Below are 22880 nucleotides of genomic sequence, written 5' to 3' on the forward strand. Positions count from 1 at the left end.
CTATGATATATTAAAACTAAATTTTCAATGCCATGAATAGAATAGAGGTTTAGATAGAGGAGTGCCAGTCGATGAGATAAAGCAGCTGTGGCTACCTCGCCGTCCATCAATCGCTATCGCAAGACTACTGCTGTGACATCGACTGCGGTCTCAACGTGTTGATGGACAACTTCGGTACAAACGTGAGTGTCAGTGCGCTGTGTAGCTACAATAAATACGTATTGTGAATCGCATTTAGCTCTCTGTTCGAGAAGAAGTTTAAAGTTATCGAACTTTGTCGGGATGTTTTATGCCGTGTGTTTGTTTGTGTGTATAATAATGCGAAATGATTAATTTATAGCGTTTATTAAACAGTTTTCACATAAAGGTAACATACAAATTTTTTATAAATATATTAAATATGGATAGGTAGGCTCTTAAATATTTAGTGATAAATTCTGCCACGCCTAATAATTGAATACAATTAGGTGAGACATACAACACAATGTAATTTTAACAATATCGTGCACTTAAAACAAACTAAGTTAAAGATCACTGTAACGTTAAACTATAAAAATCTCATTCAATTCGGATTTGTACTTGCAGAAAACATTAATAAGGTCACCAACATCGGCAGTGTTTGTCAAAACATAGAAACTGGCAAGGCAAGTAACGCGTGCGAACTTAGGAGAGTGCTCGGCGTCGCAGGCGCGATTGACATTTCTCTGAATGTTTCTTTGTCACGTAGAGTTGACAGCGGAATAAATAAGAGATAAGGACTTTAGCGGAAGCAGTGGGAAGCACTGCAGCAATCACCTCGGCAAATGTTGCGTTCGCGAGAACGAACCACCCTGAGCCCGCGCGCACCTACCGGCGCGGACTCGCAATGTCGCGACTCGCGGCGATACGGACACGTAAACGTAGAACGTGGTATGACGTGACACTGACAAGTTAGTCTTAACTGTTAGGTGACATTAGAATACGGCAAACAAACCGCAGCGTGCGTGCAACTTGTTAGACTGGCGGCTCCTACAGCAGTAGTTTGAGTCGAATGACGTTACGAGTGTGACACATGCTCGAGGACAAAGCTAAAACGAGGACTCGACTCGTGGCACGATATGCGAGCTAGAGACGGGTTGCGACTTCATCGCTTCGCATGTCGTACCACAACTTTATGTTAATCGAGTCCCAGTTTTATTTACAAATGAAATTTATTTTTCTTAATTAAATGATGAGCTTTATGAAATAATAGAAATTGAGATCGTTACTTAAGTTTTACAGGTCGGATCTCAATAAAACACAAAAAGCATAAAATAAATTTTAATGTTAATAAGGCCAAATAAATAGTAAAGTCGAGTAAAGTAGCATAGGCTTACATTACGGAGAGTATTGGGTGAAAAATACATTTGACGTTTCGCCAAAAGACGCGTCTTGTGTATCACGCAATGTGTTCTACTTCACAGATCCTTTCGATACAAGTACACTTAGCAAACATCGTAGCGGCAAAGCAAACAAACAAGTCGTAGAGTACTTCGTGTCGTGTTAATTACATGTTACGTGTGTCCAATGTACAGAAGCTCTTCGCTCGACGCTCGTCGCCTCCGTCGCCTGCCTGCTCTCTTACTATGACTATTTACACAAAAAGCTCATTTGTACAGCAATGTTAGATGCAGTATCGCGCAAGTTGTACTACCGAGTTAAGTTTACAGTATTCCACTAGCGGATTTTGTTAGATGTGCACGCTCAGTGGTCGAATGTACAGCGCGTGGATCAGTTCTGTCTTTTGTACAATATCGTAATAATGGCTTGGACATTTGAGATAAGCTAGGTGGAGCGCGGAGCATGCCAATAGGTCTATGCGTCATAATATCACGACTTGAGTTTACGCGAGGCTACTAGGAAGCGGGCGGGGTCGTTACTGCGGGAACCGCTACGATTGTGTGATGCCGTCTGACGTGTTCGTTTATTTTCGCTTGTCAACTGAGTAGTTAAGTAGTAGTTTTCACCCGATCTCATTGAGGTATAGAGATGAAACAAAGAAACACTACATTAATGGATTAAGAGTGCGCGACGCGAGCTCGCTGCCTGTATCTATGTCTTACTTTTGACGACTAGCTTAGCCGAGGTCTCGACCTGGCCGGCGGCGGTTGTGGCGCGGCAAGTGAATGTGCCGGTGTCCTCTTCGTACGTGTTGCCGATCAACAACACTGCGTTGTTGCCCTCGTGTATCATCTGTAAATAAACCAAATCATAAGAATTCCTTTGATCTCTTTGTTAAACCATTTGAACATTTTAGCCCAGACGAGTCAATTAACACGACACGTTGGCCTTAATTTAACACCACATTGCAATAAGATCAGTGCCCAGGAATGTTACTACGTGGAGGTGATAGAAAATGGAAAAATTTTACTTTTAAGATTGTATTTGCGAAACAAATTACAATATTAATAATCTAAGCAACTAAATCATAATCGAACGATGTTACTACATAGATACATATATACAACTACGTTATAATTAAAAAGAAATGCAAAAAGTTAAACAACTCACTTGGAAATCAGGAGTTTCCGGTATAAGAGCGCCTTCGCGTAACCATTGGATGGTTGGTTTAGCCTTGCTGGTTATGTGAGTTTTAAACTGCGCAGGCTGACCCTCGTATACGACAACATCACGCAGAGGTGTAAGAGTCGGCAAGGTATCCGCCTGGTCTGGCTGGAGAACCTTCAGTTTGGCAGCAACCGTCACTCGACCGGCTAAGTTATAAGCGACACATTTGTAGTCGCCCTCGTCTTCCGGAAAGGCTTCAGAGATACGCAGCGTGTAATCGTCGGCGGTTCTAGACATTTGGAAGTACTTGGATGGCTTAATTAACTTTTCACCTTTATACCATTGCACTGTCGGAACGGGTTTGCCGACAATCTTACATCCAAACTCAATAGCTTGTCCTTCAGTGACCACCTTGTCCTTTAGCGGTTCTATTATTTCGGGCGGAGAATTCGCTGATTTTGTTTGGGGCTTTGGTTTATCTTTAGTAGCTGGAGCATTAACGGCGCATTCGGCGTCGCATCTTGCTTCGCCGGCGCTATTTATGGCCACGCATTCATATTTTCCCGAATCTTGCGTAAACGCTTCTAATATAAGAAGAGTATATGTGCCATCTTCTTCCAAGATCTTGTTTCTTATATCTGGTTGAACTTTCTTACCATTTTTCAACCAGTAAACATCGATAGGTTTTGTTCCTGTGACTTTAGTATCAAATCTCACCAGTTGACCAGCTGTGACGTTGACGTTTTGCGCTGTCAAAGTGAAACTAGGCGGGATAACTCCACCCCTGCCTTGACGTCTACGTTCTTCCACAACTAAATTAGCACTACATTTTGCAGTACCACCTCTATTTTCGGCTACGGCTGCAAATACGGCAGAATCTTCAACGAAAACTTGTCTGATTATAAGAATGGATTTGGTGCTGAACGTATGAATTTGGAAGTCTGGTGAATTTTTAATAGGAAAGTTTTCACGATACCACTTTATCTGTGGTAACGGATCTCCATCAAATTCAACCTCAAATCTAGCTTGTTCGTGTTCAAAAACACGGCAAGGTTGCATTTTTTTAGTAAACACTGGCGGTGTACACGGCTTGACGGGGCCCTCGACCACTCTCTCTTGTGTTTGAGCTTTGTGTTCTACTTCCGTTGTTTCTGTTGATGTAATTTTTCGTGTTATTTCTGTGTCGCCGACAACTTCTTTTTGTATTTGTTTTTGTTTGGCGACATGCACTTCCTTGCCGTGAACTGTAGATTCTGATGGTCCAGGTATTCTCGGCTTTTGAACTTTCTTTTGAGTTTGCGTTTCTACAACTTCTTCCGTTACATCCCTGAAATTGAAAATATTTTATTAGACTTACAAAAGTATTTTGTTGATTATTATGTATCTTTTTTATTAATTGAAACTTAAATACGTACAAATTGTCTTCATATTTCTGTGCCATACTTCTAGCGACTGAAGAACTCGTTACTTTCTCTCCAGGAATAGAATATTGACGAGAAGACTCTCTCAACCTACTCTCTTTTACAATTTGTTCATTTTCTAGCTCCTGCAATTTATTGTAATACTCCTCACTCTTCTTTTTCTTCACCGTCTGTTGCCATTCGGTTTCGGCATCCTTAATTAGTTTTGGCTTCAATTCAGGCCTGTGGTCAATAACACCCTGACGTTGCATAGTTTGCCTTTCTTCGAACGTTTTTTCTAACTCAGTTTCGGTGCGTTGATATTGAGTTGTTTCATCATACCAAGCTGTATAATCATATTAAAATATTATTCCCAACTTTTAGTATTTTAGATCAGAACTAGAAAACATACCTTTGCTAGAATCCGATGCTAAGGCGATAGAAGCAGGTGTTTAGCGGCACTCCTTCATATGGTAAATGGGAATATTTCAAGGAAGCGAGGGATATTTGTGCTCAAGCGGTTGTGTGGTGTGCGTGATTTGTGGACGTGTATTAGTGCAGCAGAATTATGTAAGCCTTATTCCTCAAACTCATTCATTGTAAGCAGATAAAAGAGCATCTTAAGCTTTAAATAGCTGCCAACAATGTTTTATTGAATAAGTTGATATACTTACGCCTTGGTGCGTTTTTGAGAACACCTCTATAATCATCGTGTCTCGGTATAACTTTTAACTCGGTGGTTGCTAAAGCCTCCCCTACTGAACTTCTAGCGATAACCTCGATTTTGCCCGTGTCATATTGCCTGGTTTTTGGTATATCAAGATGGTACATTCCATCATATGTCAACTTGTATCGAGACCCCTGCGGAATTTCAAATTTTAAACTGACATAATACATACGAATATGAATTTTAATTAATTATATTAAATTATGATAGTTATTAACAGTCAAGTTATCTGCTCAGGTAAAAAACCCTTACATTCACAATAGTATTTCCATTGATGAGCCACATCACGCGAGGCTTAGGATGGCCTGTCACACGACAGCAAAAACGTGCCCACTCTCCTTCCTCCACTGTCACTGCTTCCGGACGGCTTACGAACACTGGGGCTGATCGAGGTTTTGTTTCTTCCACGGCTTGTTCAGGCCCACTGGAATTATATTCATAAGTCAATATTAAAGTACAATAAGTATGAGTGTTGTATATTTTCATTCTTTGTAGTACTCACACTTGCCAAGACGCTTCCATCTCCCGTATTTTTTCAATACTCTTCATATGCTTCGGCAATTGCGAATCGTATACAATGCCTGGTTTACCGGTAGTTTTTATGACCGCTCTGGTTTCATCCATACCGTACAAATTAGTAGCTCGACAGAGATATTCACCGCTGTCTTCTGGATATACCCAGCCGAAGTTCATGGCAACGTAACCAAAGTCATAAATAGGTGTAAAGCGATTTTCTGGAAATGATTATCCAAATTAAACCAAAATAAAATATGATATGATTATAATAGTTAAAAGCGCCATGGGGCCATATTGTGCCCTGCCACATACTTGTAGACAAAAAACATAAATGAATGAAAGAATCTTATGAATGAAAATTTACTGTAAAATAATATAAAACTACTAAGGTGAAACGCATATATTGATTAATAAACTATCTATACTTACTGTGTAACAAAGGTTTGCCATTGAAGAACCATTCAACTTTCATATTAGGATCTCCAACAGGCGCTAGCTGACATTCAAATTTGGTCGATTCCATCTCAATCAAGGTAGTTTGACTCTGTATTTGGGTTACAAACCGAGGAGGTTGCTTCTTATCGATATCAAAAAGATCGTCTTCGGTTAAGAATACTTCGGAAGTATATTTTTTAATAGTTGCCTCCATTTGAGTTAGTGCTTCTGACTTCTTCATACCTTTCGGTACTTGATTTTGTAGAATAATGTCTGGCAGTTCTATTAAAAAAAAATTAAATATAAAGTACAATCACAAAAAGCAAAAGAACTACCTGTAAAATTAAATACTTACGTTTGCAAGATACAGTGGCTTTGGTAAAATCTTCTCCAAAGTCATTAACAGCACGGCATACATATTCTCCTGAGTCTTCAGCGTAAACATATAAAATATCGAGAGAAACAAATCCCATATCATACACCGTTCGGAATCTGTGACCTGAAGGTAAGAGTTTACCGTTTCTATACCACTCGATTCGTAGTTTGGGATCTTGTTTGGGTTCAACGCGGCATTCAAAACGCACAGATTCAGATTCTTCTATAGTGTGCGATTGTATTTGAGTAATGAACTTGGGTGGTGTATTCACTACGGGTTCTTCTTTAGGAGCGTCACTTACGCGCCCTTTTTCCAATTCTTTGATTTTCTCACCACTCATTCCTTGTGGTAACTGAGATTCTAAGATAATGTCACGCTTAGTACTGCACGTGACTTTAGCAGTAGTCGTTGCTGAGCCCCACTTGTTGGTAGCACGGCAAGTATATTCGCCGGCATCTCTCGTGTATATGTAGTCAATATCCAAAGCAATAAATCCAAAATCGTTCAGCATATGTACACGAGATCCCGTCGCGAAAGGTCTGCCGTTATAAAACCAATCAATTCTCATAGTTGGATCACCGACAGGTTCAACCCGGCAATCGAAATGAATAGGCCCTCCTTCGTTTACATCGAGATTGTCCTTAATTTCAACAGTAAATCTAGGAGGATTTGGTTTTTCATCCTCCATTGTAATTTCCTCACGTTTGTGTAGCGTCTCTTCTAGTTTTTGAATACTTTCAGTGCCAGATTTGAAATGAGAAGGCAATTGAGGCTCAAGGATAATACCTTGTCTACCTTTGACCTGTAGTTTACATGACACCGTTGCTTCACCGTGTCGGTTAGTTGCTTTACAAGTGTAAAGACCAGCGTCGCGTTGATATACACCGCCGATCTCTAATATTACGAAGCCGAAATCATTAATTGTCTTAACTCTGGAGCCAGTTAAAAGTGGTTTGCCGTTATGGAACCATTCAACTATCATGCTGGAATCATTTACAGGAATCAAACGGCATTCGAAATGAGCTGACGAATTTTCCGATAGTATGAGATCAGACGGTGTCGTGGTAAACTCAGGAGGATTACCACTTTCTGTTTCTGGCGTTAGCGAGTCAACAGTTCCAGTGTATCCTTCCAAGGCAGCTATCTTATCGATTGTGCCTTCCATACCCTTTGGTAATTGGGATTCCAAAATAATGTTTCTCTTTCCTTGTACTTTCATTGTAGCTGTTGTCACTGCTTCGCCATAGTTATTATATGCCCTGCATAAGTATTCACCGGAGTCTTCGGGATAAGTTGGAGATATTTCGAGAATTACAAAACCGAAATCGCAGAATGTTCTAAATCTAGACCCAGCCTTCAAAGATTTTCCATTCCAATACCATTCCACCTAAAAAAGTATAATATTAATACAATTTTATTTAAAGAGAATAGTCATAAAATAAAGTAACAGATTATCATACGGTACATACTTTAAGATTAGGGTCATCGGTCGGCGTTAAACGTGCCTCAAAGTGAGCATTCTCACCCTCTCGTAGATTCTCAATGTTCGATAAAGGTACTGTAAAAACGGGGGCCTTTCCGCGTTTTTCTTCTACTTCAGTTTCCTTTCTGCGTATCATAGAATCTTCTAGCGTTTGTAATTTCTGTAAACCACCTTCCATGCCCTTAAAAAAATAACAGTACATATTAGTATAACGAATTATTAAAACATTATTTCAACTGCGCAAATATATTTTAGAATATTGAAAAAATTACCCGCGGGAGTTGCGAGTCCAGAATTAAATTTTCCTTTGACGTGCATTTTAGAATGGCTTTTGTTGAATCTCGACCCAATTTGTTCGTCGCGACACACTCATACTCCCCAGAATTCTCTTCGTAGCAATACAGAATGTCTAAAATAACAATTCCAAAGTCATGGAAAGTCCTATATCTGTGCCCATGTGGTAACTTTTTGCCATTGTAGAACCATTCGACTTTAAGATCGGGATCATCTACAGGAGTAAGTCTGGCTTCGAAGTGGGCGCTTTGTCCTTCTACTAATTTTGTGACGTCTTGTATCTGTGTTATGAATTTGGGTGGTTCAGCAGAAGCGAGTGCTTGCACCTGTTGTTGCATGCCTTGCAAGCTTTCTAGCTCCCTGATCTTTGCTAGAGATTCAGGTTGTAAGCTATCAGAATAAACTCCACCCTTTCCATAGCAGTTTATAGTCGCTTTAGTAAAATCTTCTCCATATTTGTTATAGGCACGACAAATATATTCTCCGGTGTCATGATTCTGGGTGTACGCAATATCAAGGACTACGAAGCCGAAATCAGAAATAGTTTTTATTCTTGTAGAATGACGCAATGGCTGACCATTATGATACCACTCAATCTTCATATCCGGGTCATCGACTGGAATTACAGTACACTCGAAGTGTGCCGACTGGCCATCTTTAAGACCCTCGATGCTCTGTATATGTGTTGTAAACTTAGGTTTTTGTCCTTTGCTTTTGTCTACACACTCAAGTTTAACGTTTATTTCGGCTTGTCCCCATTTATTTGTAGCACGACAAGAGTATACACCAGAATCAGAAGTTTTTGTGCCCAAAATTTCGAGTACCACCATTCCAAAAGCATACACTGTGCGGATCCTATGACTAGCCTCAATAGATTTACCATTGTAAAACCATTCGATTACCATACTTTGGTCGCCGGTGGGTATTAAAGATGCTTCATAGTGAGCAATCTGACCTTCACTAATATCTGTAATATCTTGGAAGACGGTTACAAATTCAGGTGGTCTTCCTGTATCGTCGTCGGGCTTCTGTCCAGGCTCTCTGCGAAGAGATTCTTCGAGATTTTGTATTTTTTCTAATCCCTCTTTACCTTTTGGATGTTGAGTTCTTTCAATAAGGTTTTCCTTGCTGGTACAATAAATAGTAGAAGAGGTAAACGCTTCTCCTTTTTTATTGTAAGCTTTACATGTATAAATTCCACTGTCTCTCTCATACACGTCCGTTACATCTAATGTAACAAAACCAAAGTCGCTTGTCAATTTAAACCGAGAGGCTTGCTCTAAAACTTTGCCATTGAAATACCATTCAATCTTTAAATCAGGATCGTTCTTGGGTTCAACTTGACCCTCGAGATGAAGAGCTTGTCCTTCAATTAACTGATGTTCAGGCGCCACTGGTACCACCCACTCAGGCTTAGGATATTCTGCATCTGGAACAGATGTTCTTCTTGTTTTAGATAGTCTTGCTTCTTCTGCTTGTTCAACGGCTTCTAAACCAGCTTTTCCTTGTGGATGCTGAGTGTCCAAATAGATGTGTTTGTCTCCAGTACACCTCAAAGAACCCGACGTTGTAGCAGATCCCTTGCTATTAGTGGCTTTACATGTGTAAATACCAGAATCTTCTTCATAGGTATGCGTAATATCCAATGACACGTAGCTAAAATCATGGGTACTCTTATATCTAGTACCGGACGGCAAAGGTTTATTGTTGAAGAACCATTCAATTTTTAGTGTCGGGTCTCTAGATGGTTCAACATTGCACTCAAAGTGAATATTGTCACCCTCCTTGCATATAATATTATTAAGATGAGAAATAAAAACAGGAGTCTCATAAACTGGTTCAGGTGTTTCTGGCTTAGTTGGTTTAGGTTGTTCTAGTGCTCCGATTCGGTCTAAAGACTGCGGGTGTAATGATTCACCAAGCAGCCAATGACGATCTTCAATTTTAATCGAAGCAGTGGAAACCGCTTCACCCATCAAGTTAGTAGCTTTGCAGGTATATATACCTGAATCATCAATTCTGAGAGAGTTAACAGAGAGCGTCACCAAGCCAAAGTCAAAAGTGCTCTTTAGCCTTGATCCGGTGGTTAATGACACACCATTCTTAAACCACTCGATTCTTAAGTTAGGATCCGTACGTGGTTCAACTTGGGCTTCCAAGTAAACATGTTGCCCTTCAACAAGCTTATCATAGCTTTTAAGGTGAGTGGTAAATATAGGAGCTTGTTGAACTCCAGTGTCAATAAACATTTCTGGTACTTTATTCATTGCTGCCTCTTTCATCTGAATTTTTTGCCATGATTCAGGTCTCAAAGCTTCATCAACAATTGTTGATTTTGTTTTTACTTTCAGAGAAGTGGAAGACACAGTGCTTCCTGCCTTATTTATCGCTTTACACATATATAACCCTGCATCTTGTGCAACAACTGAATTGATGTCCAGGGTAACAAAACCGAAATCGTGCGTAGTGCGGAATCGCGAACCTGTGAATTGAGTAACAATATGTAATTCAATCTCTCAGTTGATTCATGTTATTATCTTAATTTTCTTTATTACACCAAACATAATAATAACAAAAAAGAATTGACTGTCAAACTTAAGCAGTAAAATTAATTAAGATTTTTAAATGAAATTATAATAATTTAAGTATACATACAAACACTAATTTTATAAAAGGTTTACTAACAACAGTATACAATAAATACATACCCATCTTAAGTTCAACGCCGTTAATATACCATTCAAATCGCAGGCTAGGATCACCCACAGGGACCACTCGAGCTTCATAGTGAGCGTGTTGCCCCTCCCATAGTTCAGACGGGCCGGTCAAGACTTGAGTGAAGATTGGTTTTTCAAATTCTCTTTCTGGTTCATCAGCTTTCCTAGCCAGGGGCTCTTCCAATTTTTGAATTTTCTTCATTCCTTCTGGATGCTGTGTATCCATTTGAATCGATGCTTTTGCTAATAAAAATAAATACGATTATGGTTAATTCGAATTATTTTTTAGGTAAACAATAAATTTTTTAGAATTTAAATAGAAAATTAGTATTTACTTTTTATTTTCATGGCAGCTGTTGTAACTGCTTCGCCTAGTAAGTTGGATGCCCTACACATATAAACACCTTCGTCTTCATCACGCACGTGAGAAATAGTCATAGAAACATATCCAAAATCATGTGTTTTGGTTATTCTTGAACTGTCCTCTATTAATTTTTCATTTCTGAACCATTCTACTTTGAGTGTTGGGTCTCCAACAGGAATAAGTCTACAATCAAAGTGAGCCGTCTGACCCTCTTGAATATTATCGATGTTTTGGAGAGGCTGCGTAAAGACAGGTCTTTGCCTAGTTACGGGCTCTGGTATTTCTGGTCTTTTAAATGGCTCTGTCGATTCTAACTCTCGAATTTTCTCCAGACCTTCTGGACGTTGAGATTCCGATATAATACTACCTTTTGCGGTTACAGTCATTGAAATCGAGGAAGTGCACTGACCGAGAGCGTTAATCGCTTTTACAGAATATTCGCCTGCATCTTCTGGGACACAGTGCTGTATATCCAATGACACATAACCAAAATCAAAAGTGATATGGAACCGTGACGCAGATTGCAATGCTTTACCGTTGTGATAGAACTCAATGCGCAAATTCGGATCGTGTACTGGCTCAACTTGACATTCAAAGTGTGCCGTTTGACCCTCAAAAACATGGGTTGTTCCCCTGAGTTCTGTTACAAATCTTGGAGGCGAAATCTTAGGCTCTTCAACTTCTATTCTAGCTTGATGACCTTGGGCCTCTAATTGTCTTATTTTCTCAAGGCCATTGGGATGTTGAGTGTCTAAGATAATATTTCGGTGACCTGCAAAAATAATGTTTATAATACAGATACAAGTAATATGCTGAGGAATAAATGCTGTGCAATAGCTTAAATTTTCTATTAATTTTTACAGATATCATTAAAAATCAAGACAAAATAACCTATTACCTATGAAAATTAAGCTGTTTAGTAAGAGAATATTAATCATTTTTATACTCACTTGCAACCTTCAACGTGCACGTGTTTACTGCTTCTCCGAGTTTATTAGTGGCTTTGCACATGTACGTGCCAGAATCTTCAGCGTAAGAATATAATATATCAAATGCGACGTATCCAAAGTCATGTGTTGTTCTAAACCTGTGACCTGTCTTTATTTTCTTGCCATTAAGGAACCATTCAATTTTAAGATCAGGATCATTAATAGGCTCTACTCTACACTCAAAGTGAGCGCGGTCACCTTCCTTCAGGTTCTCTAAGCTTGTTAAAGCGGTTAAAAATACAGGCCGTTGTCCTGGTTTATCTTCTTCGACGGCTTTCGGCCTCTCGTATTGTTCGAGTTCTTTGATCTTTTTCAAGCGTTGTTCATCTAATGTGTCCAGATACAGTGACGCCATGGCTAGAAAAAAAATTTTGATTGATATATTTTTTAAATCTAATCTTAAATTCAAAAAACAAATAATAGAAACGATACACATACCATCTACATTTACGGAACTGGTCGTTACTGCTTCACCGACGGCATTTGTCGCCTTGCACATGTAAGTTCCAGAATCCTCTGCATAAGCATACAAAACATCTAATGCCACGTAGCCAAAGTCATAGGTAGTCTTAAATCTGTGGCCCTGTTGAATGGGTCTTCCATTACAATACCACTCAACGCGCATCGTGGGGTCGTTCACGGGAGTTAAGGTGGCCTCTAGGTGTATCGATTGCCCCTCGGCGACGTGTACATTTTTGAGAGGTTTTCCAAATTGAGGTTTCTCAGCAATAAATCCTTCATCTGTAACGACTCGCTTGTATCTGCTATCATCTTCAAGATATTGAATTTTTTCTAAAGCGCTTTCATGTTGTGTATCTCTAATAATCGATTCTTTTGCTAAAAAATAAATAAATACAAATAATTTTATTGCCAATTTCGTTAGACACAATTTTTAAAGTAACTATTCTTGAATTTAATATAATAGTTAGTCCAGCTGACTGCTATCGTAATAAAGTCCTACCCGTTATAAAGAGAGACAAGAATTAATTAATATTAATTCCCAAATTAATTTTAAGTTAAGTACAAAAATTGATTTATTAAAGAATAGACCCAATGGATTTTTAATTTTATATAAAAGAGCATAGTATAGCATTTATTAGAAAAGCGATAAGTTACACTTACATTGAACATTGAGTTTGATAGATGATGTGGCTTGACCCAAGTTATTGATAACTTTACATGTGTATTCACCAGAATCTTCTCCGTATACTGTTAGAATATCAAGGGCTGCGAAGCCAAAGTCATACGCCGTACGATAGCGGTGGCCACTTTGTAATACTTTCCCATTAAAGTACCATTCGACTCGCATAGTCGGGTCGGGATAAGGTTCTATTCTGCACTCGTAATGAGCGCTCTGCCCTTCGACTAATTTCGAAGGTCCATTTAATTGTGTAATGAATCGGGGAGCTTGGTTAACAGCCATCTCAACTTCTTCTCTGCGTTGATAGCGGGATGTATCTTCCAACTGTCGTATTTTTTGTAATGCAGTTTCATGGACCGTTTCTAATTGTAAAGATGCTTTAGCTAAAAAATAGTATTAATTCACATAATTAGTATTAAGCAAAAAATAATTCCATAAAACACATACTCGTATAATATTTATGCTGTCTGTGATCAATATGATAAGGTTTAATTTTATCATTTGCTTACATTGAACGAAGAGGGTAGATGATGTAACCGCTTCTCCAAGTTCGTTTATTGCTCGGCAAGTGTAGGTACCCGAGTCTTCAGGATTCACGTACTTCATGTTTAGAGCAACATATCCAAAGTCATGCATGGTAGTGATGCGGTTTGCTGAAAATATTGAAAAAACTATTAATACTTACGAACTAATCGATGGAACATCAATTCAAATTTCCTTTGGTGATACTTACAAGCTTCGATAGAAACTCCATTTCTCAACCATTCCACTCTTAATTTCGGGTCACCTACAGGTATGAGTCTGGCTTCAAAGTGAACTGCTTGATTTTCGGCAACTCGAATGTCCTTCATGGGCATAGTAAAAACGGGCGCTTGAGTAACTAATTCTTCTTGCGTGGATTGTCTTTGGTGTCTTGTAGAATCTTCTAGCTGTGTAAGTCTTGGTAGAGCACCTTCGTGTTGGGATTCTAGGTAAATTGATTTCTTAGAGTGTACTATTGCAGTGCCCGATGTAACAGCTTCTCCAAGGGCGTTGATTGCTCTACAGGTGTATGTACCCGAGTCTTCTGGCAAACAAGACATGATGTCGAGTGCAACGAAACCAAAGTTATTTGTTTCCGTAAATCGAGAACCACTCTTTAGTGGCTTATTATTATGATACCACTCTACTTTCATCGTCGCATCGGAAACGGGAATGAGCCTACATTCAAAGTGGGCTCGCTGTCCTTCTTTGATTTCAACATTTTTCAATGATGTTGTAAATATGGGTGCTTGAGTAGTTGTCTCATCAATAATATCCGTTCTGTGATATTTAGATCTGTCTTCTAAAACTTGTATTTGTTCTAAACCTACTTCATTCTGAGTAGCTCTTATAATATCGGCAGTTTCCCGACACGTTAATTTGCAACTCACTTCATCAGTGCCAACAAGGTTGACAGCTCTGCATGTATAAATGCCTGAGTCTTCGGCTATAAGGTCAATGATATCAAGGGCTACATAACCAAAATCGTGGATTGGCCTAAATCTATGGCCGATGGTAACCGGTTGACCATTTTTAAACCATTCCACTTTTAGATTCGAGTCAGTAACTGGTTCCAGCTTACACTCGAAGTGAACGTGGTTACCTTCTTTAACGCTGTCAATTGACTTCGGCTTTGTTATAAATCGAGGCTTAATACTTATAGACTCATCAACCACATCTGTTTTCTTATAACGAGATGTGTCTTCTAAATATTGAATTTTTTCTAAACCAGACGGGTGCTGTGATTCAAAAATTAAGTCTTTCTTGGCCATGACTCGCAAGGCGCAAGATGTGACAGCCTCTCCTAATTGATTTGTTGCTTGACATGTATAAACGCCGGAGTCTTCTGGATATACGCTCAAAAGATCTAAGGCGACATAGTCGAATTCGTAAGCTGGTCTAAACCTATGACCTGTTTTAATTGGCCTACCATTGCAGAACCATTCTACTTTCATAGTAGGATCTCCGACTGGCTGCAGTCGACATTCTAAGTGCACATTGGTACCTTCTACGGTTTCAATATTATGCAAAGCCCTTGAAAATTGAGGCGCTTGCATGACAGTTATATCTTCTTGCACATGCTTGCTACGACGACTAGCATCTTCTAGCATTTGAATTTGTTCCACGGCTTGCTCGTTTTGAGTATCAGTTAAGATATCTGATCGTTCAATAATCCTCACCATCGCTGATGTATGCGCTGACCCCAGATGGTTAACTGCTCTGACAGTATACTCACCAGAATCAACCGATGTAGCATGAATAATATCCAATGCTACAAAGCCAAAATCGTAGTAAGTCCTGAATCGGGATCCTACCGTTACTGCTCTTCCGTTATGGAACCATTCAACTCTCATTGTAGGATCACCCATAGGTTCCAATCGACACTCGAGGTGAATGTTTTTACCCTCGGACACAGGTTGAGGATCTGATAAAGGTTGCACGAAAACAGGCTTCGATTTTGAGATTTCTTCAATATGATACATCGGCTCAACAAACTTTGATTCTTCTATTTGTCGCGTTTTTTCGTACAAACCACGATGTATGCTTGAAGTATCAATACTTGAACGGGCTAGAAAAGAGAAAGAAAAACTTAGAATAGTATTAAGGGAACCGATACAAACATACATTCAAAGCATTTTGTTTATAACTTACTTTCAACTAACATAGAAGCACTGAGCTGCGCCTCTCCAGCTGCGTTGCGCGCTACTACTGTGTACACGCCAGCATCTTCCGCACGGACACTAGTTATGTCTAAAGCCACGTAACCGAAATTGTGATAAGTTTGAATTCGATTAGCCGACTTAATTTGCTTTCCATTGAAGTACCACTCGACAGTCATTGTCAAATCGCTTTGTGGCTCGACTCTTGCTTCGAAGTGGGCGCTTTGTCCTTCTACAATTTTGTTTGTACCTTTCAAAGGACCAAGGAATCTAGGTTTTTGAGTAATTCTAACATCTTCGTCAGTTCTTCTCGAATACTTGCTAGAATCTTCCAAGTACTGAATTTTTTCTAGTCCTCCGGGATGCTGTGATTCAGCTATAATATCTTTTCTTGTAACTATAGTGAGATTGGCACTAGTAGTAGCTTGACCAAGTGCATTATAAGCTCGACATGTATACTGGCCGGCATCGTGAATAGTTACCGATTTTATAGTTAACGCTACATATCCGAAGTTGAAGAACGTAGTAATTCGTGAACTAGCTTCTACTGGACGTCCATCTTTTAACCATTCCACTTTGAGCGTGGAGTCCCCAATTGGTTCAAGGCGAGCTTCAAAATGTGCAAAGCCGCCTTCTTTTATATTAATTTGATCTTTGATTGGGGTTTTAAATTCTGGTCTCTGTGTACTCTCAGGTATTTCCTGATAGTACTTTTGATGCTGTTGTTGTTGATAAGCTTCTAACTGCTCAGTCTTCTCTATATATCTACGTTGTTCAGGTATACCGAGATCTGTCGTGACCGTACTCCTAGCAGCAACTCGGATCGATGCGGTACTGATAGCTTCGCCTAACCTATTAACAGCTCTCACCGTATACGAACCTGCATCTTCAGCCCGTAGGTGCATGATGTTAAGGGAGACGTAGCCGAAGTTGAAGATTGCTGTGATTCGCGAGCTGGCTGTAATAGATTTGCCATCTTTGTACCATTCGACCCTCATAGTAGGATCGCTAACTGGAGTAAGTTGCGCTTCAAAATGCGCATTCCGGCCTTCTTGTAGTTCGCCAAGATCTTGTAATGGTCTTATAAATTGTGGTCTTTGCGATGTTTGTTCTTCAATAGACTCCTGATGTTGATATTTAGAGTAGTCCTCTAATTGCTGAATATATTGCAAACTTTCTGGATGTTGACTTGTTCTTTCAATAGTCGCTCTGGGAGTCACTTGTAAAATCGCTTTGGTTTCTGCCATGCCAGTAGCACTTACTGCTCTGCATGTATATTCACCACTATCTTGAATATTAAGACTGAGCATGTCTAAAGAAATATACCCGAAACGGAAGACTGAGGTAAATCTTGAACCTAAAATGAAATATGTAAATAGTAAAAAAGGACTACTTATCCAAGTAATACATATCCCTTGAGTATAAAATACATTGAAGGGACGTAAATGCTACTGACTATTACCGACAAGAAACCTAGTTGTATGGATTTTAAAAATTAAATAAGTATGTTGATCAGTTTCAATTAAATTAGGCAGTGTCAAGAAAGTGAAATAATCTTAACTGTAACTTAAAACCTAACAAGGGAATTTGAAGATATCGTTTAAAAATCTACCACAAGTGTTTTTCATCAAACTCATGTAGTAAATACATTGAACTGTAAGTATTCTTACTGTATGAATCTTGAAGCCCTAGATGACAAATAGCCCGGACGGCTCATTAGGTGGACTGTAAACAGTTTACATATCTGGAATGTTCTCCCAGAGCAATTACTTTGTAAATGTACAAACTATTGTGTAATATATAATAAAATATTTCGAGCCGTTTCTATATATACTACACACGCATTTTGTTTTGAATGTAGTACAAAAATGCTACTTACTGGCTTCAATACTTTGTCCATTTTTCAACCACTCAATTCTCATCGTTGGGTCGCCGACCGGTTCTATCCTCGTTTCAAAATGAATTTTACCGCCTTCCATTTGTGTTACGCTCTTAAGTGGTACTATGAACTGTGGTGGAGGATAGACGCGGTCTTCTTCTCCCGGAGGAACGTATGGTCGTGCTCTTTCCACGTGCCTTAAATATATAATTTCTGGTCCAGGCGCGGGCCTAAAATATTTATTTTTTAAATTATGTTTCACGAAATTAAAAATAATTGATATTCGAAATAATAGTAAATGATTAGTAGTAATTAGTAAATTATACTTACTCTGGCTCAATTATTTTCGTGGGCCGCGGTAAGTGCAGACGCTTCTGCTCAGGCGGAGGCTCTTTTGGTACTTCCACATAAAGCCTCGCCCGAGTGGCTGTGGAGCCTGCGACATTTTGTGCGGTGCACTGATACCATGCCGCATCCGACGCCTTGGCTCTAGGTATGTCCAATGTCGAGGCTCCACCTTCGGTATTTATTCGTAGCTCTGGATTGGGTATAATCGGAACGCCGTCCTTCTGCCATGTGATTCGCGGTGTAGGTGTGCCGACTGCTCGCGCTTTCAGTACAACAGGTTCTCCTTCTCGCACGTTTAATGTACTGAAACGTTCAACAAACTTCGGAGCAACTACTTGTTCTTTTTCTATGACGTTTAAACGGCACTGAAAAGACGTTTCTCCGCTTTTGTTCCGCGCGACACACGTTACTACACCGCTATCCCTAAGGTCGACATTCGTAATCATAAGCGCATGATTACCAGATTCGTTTACTAAAATTTTATGGTTATAATCGTCTCGAATTTGTCTCTCGTTAATGAACCACGTGACTTCTGGATAAGGTCTGCCCGTGACGCGGCAATCGAATCGCGTCATTTTTCCTTCTGTTACATCACGGTCTTGGCAGACTTTTACAAATTGCGGAGCAAGGGCTTTTTCACTTACTTCTATTCGTTCAGTCTCTACTTGTTGAGTATCAATTACGTACTGCGATTTTTGGTCTTGTACGTATGTTTCTTGAGGTGATTCTACGGCAAGGTAACCAGTAGTAACAATACATCCGTTGGGATTCTCTGCTAAAAGAGTGTAGTGACCAGAATCAGACTTTTGTGTATTTCTTATTCTAAGAATCGTTTGATTGTTAGTATTTATAATGTTATGTTTGTTTGAGTTAACTATCCTCTGGCCATTTTTAAACCACGTGACACGTGGACGAGGATTGCCCGACAATTGTACTTGAAACTGTGCATCGGCACCTTCCTGTAACTTGGAATTTCTAGGTTTCTGAAATATTTTGGGTGGAGACACTGGTCCCAGGGACTTATCGACTTCTGTGTTTATATGAATGTCAGTTTCACCGATGAATCTCTTGGTAATAGTTTCTCTAAACGAAACCTCTCTCAGAAGTCTATATTCAAAAGTGTCCACCTTGAAATCTTCAGTCGATGAAATATCGGAACCATTTGTATAGGCGTACCTCTGAGACTGGCGCGACTGCTCGGTTGAGTATTCTTGTGTTCCATATGATTTGTGCTCAACGCTTTCACTGACATGTTTGTAGCTTTGCTGCTGTGAAGCTTGATGGGTGGGCACTGGAACACCCTCGGGTTGGATATAAACTGAACAAATGGCTTCACCGTATTGGTTTCGGGCCGTACAAGTGTATTCTCCTTCATCGCCGGGTCCTATTTGCTTGATGAGTAGAGATACATCGCCAGTTTGCTCATTGTAACTCATGCTGTATTTGTTGCATTCTACCAAAGGAGCCTTTTTTCTGGTCCATGAAACAACAGGCGTTGGGTTTCCTCTAAGTTTTCCTTCAAATTTAGCGTTGCCACCTTGCGCAAATCTTGCATTTTTAAATATCTGCTCGAAAATAGGTGGAGACAAATCTCCATGTCTCCCAGAAGTAATCGGTATGCGTTCGCCACCAGCGCTTTCAACTGCAACAATTAAAGAAGTATAAATATATATCAAATGTCTGCAAAAGTTAAAAGAGAACTTAATATCTAAAATGATTCTGAAAACATGAGTTGTCTCATACTTAGACGCGACATAAAATATTCGCTTTAATTGATTACAGACTTTTACAAGAATGTCTACATAATCTGAAGATAATCTGATATAAATATATGGCGCACTCGGCTATAAAACCCTCGATTCTCGGATACGAGTGAGTCAGCGGTGGCGAGGCGCTCGAGCTCTTTGCGCCCGGCTATTTTCGTACACAACACTCGGATCTTATTACGAACTCCATTTCAGTAGACAAGTACACGACTTACGAACATATTTACGCAACATCTAAAAAAAATAATTCAATCATTATTATTTTTTTAATCAACATGTTCTTTACAAAATTATTGTATTTAAGTTTTGTACATAATATCTAAGAGTCAAGATAAAACTTAAGTATTTTTAAATTGTAATGATATAAATTTCATAACAATATAAGACATATTTATACATATGTACACATTATACGCGCTATACCCGCATCGCACTTGCGAAACGAGCAACCGGTTGCGCGGCCCGTCGCGGCAATTCCCAATAAACTTATCATTTTAATTCAATACATGTTCTGCCAAATATATTTACAAGCTCATTACTTGCTATAATTAATTTTTAAAAACTTCTTTAATTTCGTAAAGGGATATGTGATAAAAGAATCTTAAGTTTCATTACTTCAGTATATAGATGTAAACATCATTTATAATTTCATTGTTTAGACAAATATTTGGTGGTAACCACAGTTTGTGCCAAGAAGCCTATTTTACAGGCACGGTGCTGCTGGGCGGCGACGATATTGATACACCTGGATATTATTTTAAAGTCAAGATCACTGCACTTCGAAGTTTCCTGACCATTCGTGTTACACACAAACGTATCGGGTATGTGTCCACTAGATCCTAGTTGTTAAGCGAATTTTGTCCATTAAATATACGAGGTATTTGACGAAGTATGTGCGTTTATTGTACAGGATACTAGAGGCTCGCTGGACGGCTTTAATAATATCCTAAAAACATACAAACATTTCTTGCAGGTTTTCAATAACACAGTGCCAGGACCACTATTATTATATTCTTTGGCAAATCAATGGCAATTAGAATTCTGAATGTTATTTTATTAGACAAATGATTTGCCACGTTATTTAATTGTATATTTGTGTTCGTACGGTATAACATATAACTTTGCGCTAAATTCGTTTTATATCAACAAAATAATATAAATATATTTTTTAAATAATGTATCTAATCACGACTACGCTGTGCGAGACCCCGACGCCCGTTACTTAATTTGCATTTCGTCTAGTTTAAAACTTAACGTTCAATATCAATAATTAGCATACCGCAAATCGTCTAAAGTCATAAAATTTGATCTGCCGTGGCAGCTGCTCGGCAGCGCGGGCCAACAGGGAACATTTTCCAAGCTTTAAGTAAGCCGAGCTATTTGGACGGCGCAGTCAGTCGGTGGGCGTCCGTTGGCTCCCGCCCAAGATACGTCAGTGTTATGAAATAACACATTTAGATATGTTTTTTTCTATAAATATTTTTGTATATTCTAACGGTAACATTTAAATATAATATATCCTTCATTTTATTATTTACTTGAAACTAGTTTATGCAAAAAGTCTAAAAGTATTACTCGAGAACAAATTGTAGTCATTGTTTTTGGTCATTGGTATTTTATCATCATCTCAATAATCCGAACGTGTGCTGGACGTAAGCTATAATCTAAATCGCACCTGAGCCGCGCGAGACAAAGACGACTTCGGAGATATGTCCGAAGAGAACGGTACATTTCGAACCACCGACCATGAAATTAAAAACATTTTTTAAAAAACTTAATGATTTTTAACAAAAAATATGTTAAAATTCTTTCAATGTGTAGCAGTTTTGCATTAGATGTAATCATCAGTCGCGGGTCCGTTATTAATGAGACTGTTATCCTAACTACGAAATTTTTGAGATGGCTTCTTAGATAATTGGGAAGTATGAACCGAGGCTTTTACTCAGCGTCAGTAGGAGTGAATATTCTTTTTCAATTATTTGAGCCCGCTTTTCCCGCACCGTGGTAAGCTTTGCGCGTGAATTCTATCAATTCCCGCAGTTCTATAATATAAGTATTTTTATAATACCCTCAAATTCTGCACTCGCGTAGATAAGTGGATTAAGTATGTGTCAATTATAAAAGCAACCAAATGTTCAGTAAGGAACAATTTGCCGAATCCTAAAAATAATGCAGATTGGCCCAAAGCTGTTAGAGCTACTTACACGTGCGAGGCATTTTTGGAGTCACAACCGAATCTCATAAATAAATATATTAATGATTATTTTAAATTTTTCCTTGGTGTTATACGTGAAGAGAGTTGCTAATTGTATTAGCGTTATCTTTGTTTTACCTAATTCCAGAAAAGAGCCGTAAATAAAGTGAAATTAATATCTTGTAATGTTTTCCAAACCGGCAATATTTTATTCATATATCCGTACCCAGATCCAGTTCCGAAATGACATATCCGTAACGTTGCTGGCATAAACAACAAGTATAACGCTTATACCACAGCAAGTAGCAAGTACTACAACGATGAAATGTAATTATGTCTCTATCTCTCTAGTAAATTATTTTACACAAAATGGGGTCTCGATACTCAGTGCTTACGGATTCTGTCCGTCGGAGCTCGTAGCAGACAAAGAGGCGAGGGTATGAACTCGAATCGGAGAGAATCTGAATTGTATCTGTCAATTTCAGTTTCTTACAAATGTAGACCTAAAGCTGGTCGTTTCATTTGCAACAGGTTTCGCATTTAGCGAGTTTAGTCAAAACGATCTTTATCGTAACGGCCGCAGTGTTTATTATTGCGTGTCCGAATGCGTCCTAGTGGCCGCGCGCAGTGACGCGCACTGTCCCACAGACCGTGGATGCTGGACTGACCCACTCGGAGCATATGGTCACTGGCCCTCTACATCTATGAATCATAACGGTCGTAAGTTGATTCGAGGTTACTTTTATGATGTGTATATTATGAATCTTTTTCTATGGTTTTCATTGAAATGATATAATTTGTTAACTTTCGTTTGTTATCGATAACAAAGTATCGTAGTCGTTTTTTATTTCAATTCGTTATTGTTTCGTGCGAAATTTAAATGACAAAACAAGAAACAAAAGAAAATCTTCACAGATTTAAAATCATATATCTTTTAATTAGAAACGAAACTCCTACGGTGAAAACATAAAGGAATAAAAAAATCTACAGGACACGAACGAAACATCCGTCATCGCAATGTTAATCCAATTTTGCCAAATCCTT

General features: G+C 38.9%; 1 protein-coding gene across 1 annotated transcript in view; it reads right to left on the minus strand.

Annotated features, from left to right (window-relative positions):
• Positions 1-329: 329 nt before the first annotated feature.
• LOC124543309 (titin) overlaps positions 330-22880 on the minus strand; it is a 28297-nt gene continuing 5746 nt past the window's right edge. Inside the window, exons 2-21 of the mRNA XM_047121490.1 lie at positions 17859-19518; positions 17529-17758; positions 15642-17006; positions 13702-15558; positions 13478-13621; positions 12950-13351; positions 12266-12664; positions 11789-12184; positions 10810-11610; positions 10466-10717; positions 7736-10239; positions 7450-7644; positions 5960-7367; positions 5599-5886; positions 5156-5387; positions 4906-5077; positions 4601-4787; positions 3942-4272; positions 2530-3853; positions 330-2211 (exon numbers count right to left, since the gene is read on the minus strand). Of these exons, the coding sequence (XP_046977446.1) occupies positions 2071-2211; positions 2530-3853; positions 3942-4272; positions 4601-4787; positions 4906-5077; positions 5156-5387; positions 5599-5886; positions 5960-7367; positions 7450-7644; positions 7736-10239; positions 10466-10717; positions 10810-11610; positions 11789-12184; positions 12266-12664; positions 12950-13351; positions 13478-13621; positions 13702-15558; positions 15642-17006; positions 17529-17758; positions 17859-19518 (14288 nt within the window). The 3' untranslated portion in view covers positions 330-2070. The remainder of the gene's footprint in view (positions 2212-2529; positions 3854-3941; positions 4273-4600; positions 4788-4905; positions 5078-5155; positions 5388-5598; positions 5887-5959; positions 7368-7449; positions 7645-7735; positions 10240-10465; positions 10718-10809; positions 11611-11788; positions 12185-12265; positions 12665-12949; positions 13352-13477; positions 13622-13701; positions 15559-15641; positions 17007-17528; positions 17759-17858; positions 19519-22880) is intronic.

The sequence above is a fragment of the Vanessa cardui genome, chromosome Z (genome assembly GCF_905220365.1).
Source record: "Vanessa cardui chromosome Z, ilVanCard2.1, whole genome shotgun sequence".
NCBI classification, from domain to species: domain Eukaryota; kingdom Metazoa; phylum Arthropoda; class Insecta; order Lepidoptera; family Nymphalidae; genus Vanessa; species Vanessa cardui.